Below are 9,851 nucleotides of genomic sequence, written 5' to 3'. Positions count from 1 at the left end.
TATTTTAGACTTATTGCCAGGTTTTGATGTGGATGTACTGGAGAATCCTTAGATATCTTGAGGAAGTGCTGAATCAGGAGAATCATCAAGTGGCGAAAAAGCCTCTACTATTGTATCACTGAAGGAAATTCATGCATTCAGCATTTCAACTAGAAACATGAGGATTTTCAATTACCAATTAACTATAAAGTAAATTGTAAGTCTCCAAAACACTTGTATATACTTATTGAATACACCTTTGTAATTTTTTGGTTAAGATTGTGTTCAGTGTGAGGCAAATCTATTGTTTAGTATTTTGCATGAAATTTATTGTACTCTGCGCCATCGTGCTGTGAAGGGCTGCGTTATCAAAAGGAGTGTTTCATCAGTTTACATAACCAGATATATTTTTTAACTCAAGCTTTTCATTTTTTGTAAATACCAGTGCAATGTGATCCATTCAAACACTGCTTCTTTGTCACTTTATTTCCTACTGTATGGCATACAATTTAGCCAGTGAACATGAGATCAGAGGACACTGTTGCAACAGAGCCTACTGTCAAGGTCAAGATTTGGCAACTTCCATGTTGCAGAACACACTTCTAGGTCAATAGTCCAGAACATTTGTAACTGCCCAACACACGTCTATTTGCCTGGTATTGACTTGTAGTTGTTTTGGTATCCGCTATGTACTGTTTGTCCATCTGATCCGGTGCCTCTCATTTTTGTTAATATTACCCTTTTCCATTAACTTGCGTAGCGCTTTACAGATTACCTTTGCTGCTTTTTTTGTGTTTGGCTTGTTGACTTGTGTTTGGAGTTTCACCATCTGCTGCTGATCTTTCGTCTCCAATACCTGGGCATCCTGGGAAGCAATACTAGTATTCTGTGCAGTATCAGATCTTATGGCCACACCTTCCTCCTGAGACTCAGGTAAATGTGCAGGTTTTGTTGGGCTAAGGTCTAATTCTGTCTGACATACTCAAATACTAACTGCTTACTGACCTCTACTTCCTTCTCGCACTAATTTAACCATTTTTCCTTACATCATCTCAGAGCGAATAATAGTGCCAATACGCAAACTGATGCTACTTCACCACAGGTTTTGTCGACATCGGCCTGGGACAGCAAGCACTTCTGTGCCTTCTCTTTGCCTTCCATTTTTTGCCCTTCCTCCTTTCATGTGGTATTCAAGTGGTCAATACTTCTAGAGGATGTCGGGTACAGCCAGTACTCTCTGCAGATCCACTTCTTAGGTGACACTTCACACCTACATATGGTAATGTGTAGTGGATAATATAAACATCACTTGAAAATTCTGAGGTCCATGGCAGTCTGTCATTTGTAAGTTGGTATTTGTTTTACTTATGGAAGCACTCTTATCTTCTATAGTTAAATAGGTACATAAGATGAATCATATTTGAAATGTTTATTACAAAAGTAAATGGGTTGAGACCTTAAACATTCTCAATTTAATGAGAATTGTACTGATGACTGTGATTGCCATCCACACGCTTCAACTCAGGCAACACTAGGGATATCTATGATTGTGCTGTAGGGACATTTCTGTACCTAAATCTTAGATTAATCTAAATCCATTATGAACCAATGAATGACAAGAGACTCTAGGTATTAAAGCCATCAATGCGTTTATTTAAAAAATAAATTAATAGCAATACCCTGTCAGGAATAATTATCCATACATTATATATAAATTGAATGATATTTTAATCTATACAGGATAACCACCTTGGTCCTTGGAGTTCCCCCCACCACGATTTGTATTTTTCATTCATACACAGCAATGGATAGAGTTGATCAATGAGCAATATGAGAATGCTCATTATTTCCATAAATGTGCCATTTTTTGCTATACACTCAGTTCCAAAGCTTTGCTGTGCCATTAGCAGAATCCCATGATGATCGAGGAACAATGATTTTTCCATTGACATTGTCCTTTCCCTAATATTCTGTACCAAACATAATGTATGGAAATGGCAATAACTCATAGAGCAAAGTGACCTGGAGTATAATATTCTATCATGTAGCAAGCCACATTTGGCTATAAATGTGTAAACTGTACAGAACACAGACATCCAATGTCTGGTTCTTAACCGATGTGTGACAGTGGTGTCTCAAGTCTTATGCCCAAGAATTCAGACCAAGCTGGACACACTGGATGAGAAATGACCAACTGAGCATGTTGAGCAGAGATGCAGAATTATTCTGGTCATCCAATGAGAGTCAGGCGTCTAGTTCGAGACCTGTAAAAGAACAAAAATACAGATGTAAATGTAGTGATTCAATTTGCTTCAATGTAAAGCGTGGAATATGTTCTTAATAGACACGCCTCACAAGACATTCACTCTAACAAAAATAATTCTGCCATTTTCACAATACCATTTAAAATTATACCAAGGGTGTCCAATTTAGGGTCAGGAGGGCCCATTTAAGCCAGATTATGATTGTCACATAGGATAACTTTACATGTACTAAAGCAAAAAGTATTTCACATTTTTCTGTTAAACAACTTTATGAGTATAGTTGAGAATATGATCCCCTTACAGTATAAATACATAGTAAGAAAAGAAAAAGTACAAAAAGCAAAGATAGTTAGTGTCTTGTGGTTAATATCGGAAATTAGGATGGAGAACAGTGTTTAAAGGATTTGCTAAATGGCGAAAGCACACAAAAACTCATAGACCTAATCTGTGATGGACCTACAGTGAACAACTCACTTTAAAGTAACATATAGTGGAACATCTTTGTATCATTCAGTTGGGCATAGGCCCCGGAAAATGAGGTAGAGCATGTGAACTAAAATGCACTTGTCTTGGTAAATTTCGATGAGATTTCCCTACCAAAATGTAATGGGAGAAAAATCCTTAGGTTGTGAACTTTATCACACCATTTGTAATTGGAACCCCTGCTCATACATGTATTTGAACAGGGCTATAATTTAAGGTGGCTCTTATAATTGAGGCGTATGTTACTACAGACTGGTGAAGAAATATGAGGGAAAGACTAACCTGTTATAAAGCTAGTTGTTTTTCTGCAATTACAAGAATGTAGATATTTATTTATGAGTTTGTTCTATATTCACTAAGAGTTTTTAATTTTCTGCACCTGTGCCTTAATCTAAGCAATAAATATTTTATTTTTTTCATGTATTTTCAATTACAGCATAAATAAGTAAATCCAATAACAATATTACACAAGTCACATACAGGATCATACTAAAAAAGGGTGTCATAAAAAAGGTACACAAACAATGTACATATAATTCTAAGAAAAACAAACATTCAAATATCTTTTAAGTATGAGGCATTTTCTTTTGTACACGCTTTTTCCCAGTTTTGAATTGGAACACAAAATATGTTTACTATTCTTTCAGTTCCACAAGATAATCATTTTCGCTATTCTTAAACAATCCTTAGGAATTGTTTTATAGTAATTTCAAACATCAACTGCATCATCATACCTAAAAATATTTAACATTTTTGATAGCTAGTTTGATCTGTGTTCCTAACTCCATGTTCCATAACTTTTTTTAATAAAGATATTTTTATTGCTTTTAAACGGGAGGAAAAACATAAAATTTACGAATACAAGAATCACAAATTGTACAGTTAACAAAGAATAATGTGACTTAAACAAATATCTAAACACTAAATAAGATAACGTGGTGTAAAGCAAGGTGAGGTAAAATAAAATAGAATGGTTTTGGGACAACCAAAATGTGACCAAGGGTCTGAGTCTTTCGGGGTTAAATCTTATGTGGTCATAAAAAGCATGGGAGTGTTCGACTGTGTGGTGCTGGGTCAAAGAGGTTCTATCGTGACCTATGAGCTTTGGTCAAACAGGGTGGAAGGGGCCAAGGGGACCCCCGTCAGGGGGCCGTCCCATCCGTGTCAGCCTGTCAGGAGAGGATTCCACACCACCATCTGCCCGGCATTTTATTTGCACCCCCATTTCCCCCATATCTTGTTATATTTGCTTGGGCATCCCCTGGCCTCGTACACGGGTTTTTCACATAGTGCACACCAATCAACACCCCGCCTCCATTTAGACAAAGTGGGGGCCGCTCCTGCCTTCCATTCCGTCATGATGTCCCTCTTTGCCACCAGACATGCCACTCCAACAAAGGTACGATCTGCTCTCCTTAAGTCCATCTCCCCCATTGCCCCTAGGAGAAGGGGAAGAGGGGCAACCTCCACCTCTGAGTGTAGGACCTTCGAGATTTCTCCCACTATTGCCCTCCAGTACGTCGAGATAATGGGGTGGAACATCGAGGACAAGCGGAAGTCTGTCGCAGGCCAGCCCTGGAGAGTCTCACAGGTGTGAGGTAGGCTGTGTGAAGGAAGAATGTCTGTAGCACTTGGAATCGGGACGACATTGATAAGGTCCTGGGGGACATTAATGCATCTATCCAATCTGCCTCCTCAATTGGGCCTACCCAGCCCTCCCACTTCCGGCGAAGTTCCCTAAGGGGGGGGCGGTATTGAATAGTAAGGAGCGGTAAAGTTGGGAAATTCCTCTTTTGCCCAGATCACTCATCAGGGTCCTCGCCTCCATAGGACTGCTGTCAGGGACGATGTCTCCCGGTTTGACGTGTACCAGAAGTGCATGTCTGAGCTGTAGGTATTTGTGGAATTGAGTAGTATGTAAGGAGTAAGTTTCTTGGAAATCTGCAAAGGACCTCATATGTGACTCGCCCCAGACGTCCCCCAGGGTAGATATCCCTATATTGTCCCATTTTTGGAATCCCTCTAGCGTTGAGACCTCTCGGAGGTGAGTTCCCCGCCACAGGGGAGTCTGTCGGGTGAGGCGTCCCCCCCAGCCCATTACTCTTTGGGCTGCGCGCCAGCCCAGCAGCACTACCCTCGTGATATCCGGGGTGTCACGGGGATACGGCCCCCGTATAGGGCGTCAAAAACTCCAGAGTGCCCGAGTGTCTGAACCTCACGCCTGTAAGCAGGATCGGACCACCCTCCTCCCAGCCAGTCATTGATCACCAGGAGGTGAGTGGCTAGGTAATAGAGGTAGATATTGGACATGCCTAACCCTGCATCGTAGGTATCTCTCTGGCAGGTAACTAGGGCCAATCTAGGGCGGGAGGTTTACCACAAGCATCGGCATGCCACTGTGTCCATTTCGGCAAACCACTTTCGGGGGATTGAGTGTGGAAAATTCTGCAGGAGGTATAGGAATCTGGGGAGTATCATCATTTTGTAGAGGGCTATTCTGCCCAACAAGTTGAGGGGTAAGATCCTCCATTTTTGGAGGTCCATTCAAATTTTTTTTGGTAAGTGGCGTGACATTTAGTTCCCTTGCCTGCTCAGGTAATAAGTCTACGTGTATGCCTAGGTACTTAAAATTATTTATACGGATTGGGATGTTACTTTGCCAGTCGATACACTCTCTCTGGAAGGATGTAGGGGAACCAGGAGAGATTTGCCAGGGTTTAAAGTCAGACCAGAGGCTTGGAAAAAGAGATCCAAGAGTTCAAGGATCCGCGGACTGCTTGTAGCCGGGTTTGAGATGTAGATGAGGACATCGTCCACGTAGAGAGCCACTCTGTCTTCAGGGCCCTCAGGCCATGCCCATCCCCCCCATCAGGGGGTCCTCCCGCAGTAGTTTCACCAGGGGTTCTATCACGAGTGCAAATAGCAATGGGGATAGGGGGCATCCCTGGCGGGTGCTACGACATATGGGAAATGGGTTGGAGACCACTCCGTTTACTTGGACACAGGGCGTTGGGTTGGAGTAAAGTAGTTTAATGAGGCCTCGAAACTTTGGTTCAATCCCGTTTTGTCGAAGGACTTGTTCCAGATAGGACCAGTCCCCATTATCAAAGGCTTTTTTGAAATCTAGGAGGAGAAGGGCTAGCGGTGACCGAGACAGGATCCCCGATGTGCTAAGGCCAAGTGCAACTGCCTAATGCAATGTCTGTTGCTGCGTGAGGGCATAAACCTGCACTGGTCAGGGTGTACCAGCGTGGGAAGAGCAGGTTTCAATCTAGTAGCTAGTATTGTTGACAGCACTTTAATTTCGGTATTAAGAAGGGAAATAGGCCGGTATGCTGAGCAGTTACGTGACAGGGCTGGGTCTTGGGAATTACTACGATAGTGGCCTGGTCGATCTCGGAGGGAAAGTGGCCCTCTATTTCAGCTTCCTAGTACATGTTAAGGAGGTGAGGGCTTAATATCTCGCTACATCGACGATAGAGTTCCAACGGGAAGCCGTCTGGGGCGGGGGTTTTACCTGACGAAAGGTTGGTTATCGCCCCTGTTACCTCAGCCAGGGTTATTTCAGCATCTAGAGCCTCTCTTGCTGCCTGTGAGATCCGGGGGAGCACCACATCCTCCAGAAGAGGAAGCTCTCTCTCTGCTGGAGGCCTGGGGCACTCTGCATACAGTCACGCATAGTAGGAAGCAAAGGTCTGTGCGATATCACATGGGGAGCTAACAAGTGTTCCCGATGTGTCAAGGATTTCAGGAATGACTCTGTCGGCTAGAGGTCGCGTGGCCAGCCAATGCAGGAACTTTCCGTTCCTGTCTCCCCAGCCGTATATAAGGGCAGCCTTTGCTCTCCAGGTATGGTTTGCGGATTCGAGGGTTAGATGTTTAATCTCCTCTCTAGTCCTAGTGAGTTGTCTTAGTATGGGGGTGGACATGTCCCCTGAGCATTGGCGTTCAAGTCGTAGTGCCTTGGCTTCTAGGGCTGACAATTGTTCGTCCCTGGCACGTTCCCGGATACGAACGAGGTGCTTGGCATAGCCCCGAAGGGTGGCCTTGCAAGCCGCCCAAATTGTGTCTGGTGATCGCACCGTACCCAGGTTATGTTCAAAATATTGGGTAAGATGGTCTCTGATATCTTCGGTGTATTCGTCTTCTTGCAGGTGCCAAGCATTTAGGTGCCACAGCGGGCGTCAGGTCGGATCTAAGCCACCTGGTCTAACTCACATTGGTGAGTGGTCAGAAACCCCCTGGGGCAAGATCTCTGTGCCTGTGACGTTGGGTACATCTTGGGCTGGCATAAATATAAGGTTGATTCTAGCATGTGATTGGTGGGCCGCTGAGGTGTGCGTGTATTGCTTTGTTCTTGGATGCCAAGTTCTCCACACTTCGCACATGCCAAGGCTGTCCGCCCATCTACGCAAGCTTGTTGCCCTTACAGTTCGGGCGGCTGACACCGTCCCCGAGACATCCAATGAGGGATCTAAGACTGAGTTAAAGTCCCCACCCACTAGAGTGGCACCCTGAGGGAGGTCCACCAAGGCACGGCGGAGCACGACTAAGAAATTATCGAAACCAGTTGCGCAAACAAAGTTACACAGTGATCCGTGAAGTGTCCCAGACACCGTCACAAACCTCCCCTGCGGATCGGACCTCGTAGAGGCAACAACTATTGTCAGTGAGCGGTGGAGAAGAATGGCCACTCCCCTTGACCAGTGTGCAAAACCTGCGTGGTAAACTTTATCATATCCCCCTTGCGCCAACATGGGGCAGAGGGTACCTAGAAGGTGAGTTTCTTGCAACAGGACCACTGATGGAGCGTATCTACGGAGAGTGCTAAATACTGCGGATATCTTAATTTTATCTAGCAGACCGTTTACGTTCCACGACAGTATTTGAGTTAGTGTGGGCCACTTGTCCATTGTGTCAATGTGTCATTGTATTAGGAACCCGTTGTGGGGTCCGAATTCAGTCGTCCCAGACAAAGAATGATAATGAAAACAAAAGCAGTGATAAGGAAAAGGAAACTTAACCAAATAACCTCTCTAAATCCCTCTATTAACTTCACACCCCCCAATTGCCCCCCACCCCATACTTCAACCCCGGAAGCATCTGTCGCCCAACTACCCAAACTAGGTAACGCGGCCAGATCGGCTGTCACTATAGTGAAGTGATGGACCCCTCCATTCAGATGGATCATTAGACCATTAGACAGTGAAAGTTAAGTGTGGCGAACCAGCAAGCAGTGGAGCATTAGCTAGTAACTGTGCGAGTATCTCATCGCAGGGCCGAGCGACATTCCATAGAAACACCATGGATCATCAGGTGGTTCCTATCCAAGTATGGGAGACTGGCTCAGGTTGTCATTAGCCGACATTCGCTCTGGGGAATGGGGACCCGGAGGCTCCTTGTCCGACCTCCCGGATCGGGGGCCAGTTTCCATGCCAGGTTCATGTCCCAGTGGGTCAACGATCCCTCTCTTCTCTTCTCTCCCCGTCTGGACCTGGTGTGTCTGCGGCCCCTCCGCGGGGCAGTCGGGGCCCGGGCGCACCCAAGCCCGGGGGACCTCTCCCACTCCCGACTCCCTCCTCTGTCAGCCAGTCCCACGCCGCTTCCGGCATGTCGAAGAAGAATGTTTTGCCTGCCTTGATGACTTTTAGGCATGCCGGAAAAAAGGAGCATATATGGGAGTTGCATCGCCCGGAGCTTTTGTTTGACCTGCTCAAATGACCGACGCCGGGTCTGAACCTCCCTGGTGTAGTCAGGGAATATTAAGATCTTGTTGTTGTTCCAGCAGAGGTTAGTAACACGTCTGGCTTCCCTCAGGATATTGTCTCAGTCTTTAAAATTAAGGAAACGTGCGATGAGGGGCTTTCTGGGACCACCAGGAGGAGGCCGCGGGCCCAAGGCTCTATGCGCTCGCTCGATCGCGAACCATGGCGAGAGTGCATGTTCCAGCATCCAGGACTTAATCCATTGTTCCAGAAAATCAAGTGTTTTGTTTTCCTCTGCACCCTCCGGAAATCCAATGAAGCGGAGGTTGTTGCACCGGTAGTGTTTTTCGGCATCCTCGGCTCGTCGGTGTAGCTCTCCAGTGCGGGATAATAGTTGGGTTACTTTGGTCCTGAGGTCAGCCAGGTCGTCTTCAGTTTGTGAAACGCGGGCCTCCATGGCGTTTGAGGTCCTGTCTTATGAGGCCTACATCTTCCTTTACCTCTCCGATTTTAGTCTCCACAGCAAGTTGCGAGGTCTGGATCGCCTGTAGAATGGCGTTTACTCCGTCCGGTGAGGCGTGACCTTTGACAGGGGCATCCCCGCCACCCCGAGAGGCCGTTGGTGCAATGAATTGGTCAATCTTTGGTTGCGAAGCTGATAAGTGCTTTGATGCTTTGTCTTTTCCCATGGTCCCGCAAGGTGTTGGCGACACCACTCAGTACGGCCAAGGAGTTGAAGTCTTTAGTTTCTGTCACTAGTGGGTACCAGGGGTTCAATCTGGTTCAGGGGGGCAGATATTCGTTCAGCCAGAACGGAAGGGCACCACGCAGGGCCCTCCACTCCCTCAATGATGCAGTCCACAGATCGGCCGCTGCCAGAGAAGACCAGAAAGCTGCAGAGTCCTCTGCCCCTCCAAGGGCACGGTCGGGGTGTGCGTAGGCTCCCGCGCCCGATCCCTGAGGCAACCCCAGGCACTCCCAGGGAAATCACCTGGCCGGGGGGGGTAAAGCTCAGACCCCCCGTCTCAGAGTCCGCCCAAGATCAGGGCTCTGGGTCAGCGAACGTCCGATCACTCTTATGGCCACAGGCTGTGGCCCGACTCACTCCGCAGCACAAGGGCAGGCCAACCTGTTGCCGGATTTTCTTGTGTCCCTTGGTCACATGGGAGGGGGGGCACAAGGGGACCACCTCGCAAGTCGACCGACACTGTGCCGCCATCCGGCGTCCCGCCTCCCCCATATGGGGCGGCTCCGGCAGATGAAGCCTCAATCCGTGGGGTCTCCAAGACCGGGCAGTTCGAACTCAGGCACTCCTCCAGAGAGGTTTGTTTCTTCCAGGGGCACCCTCGCGTGAGTCGCGCCCCGCCGTTTTCACTGGGCGCGGCCGGCAGCCGCCCCCCTCCTCTGACACCACGCCAAG

General features: G+C 46.8%; 1 protein-coding gene across 1 annotated transcript in view; it reads right to left on the bottom strand.

The window, feature by feature from the left end:
* Positions 1–1,611: 1,611 nt before the first annotated feature.
* MFSD2B (MFSD2 lysolipid transporter B, sphingolipid) overlaps positions 1,612–9,851 on the bottom strand; it is a 291,098-nt gene continuing 282,858 nt past the window's right edge. The window contains exon 14 of the mRNA XM_069236021.1: positions 1,612–2,243. Coding sequence (XP_069092122.1) covers positions 2,210–2,243 — 34 coding nt within the window. The 3' untranslated portion in view covers positions 1,612–2,209. The remainder of the gene's footprint in view (positions 2,244–9,851) is intronic.

This window comes from Pleurodeles waltl, chromosome 5 (genome assembly GCF_031143425.1).
Source record: "Pleurodeles waltl isolate 20211129_DDA chromosome 5, aPleWal1.hap1.20221129, whole genome shotgun sequence".
NCBI classification, from domain to species: Eukaryota; Metazoa; Chordata; class Amphibia; order Caudata; family Salamandridae; genus Pleurodeles; species Pleurodeles waltl.
Note: the sequence above shows the minus strand (reverse complement) of the source record. Positions and strands in the feature narration are given on the sequence as shown.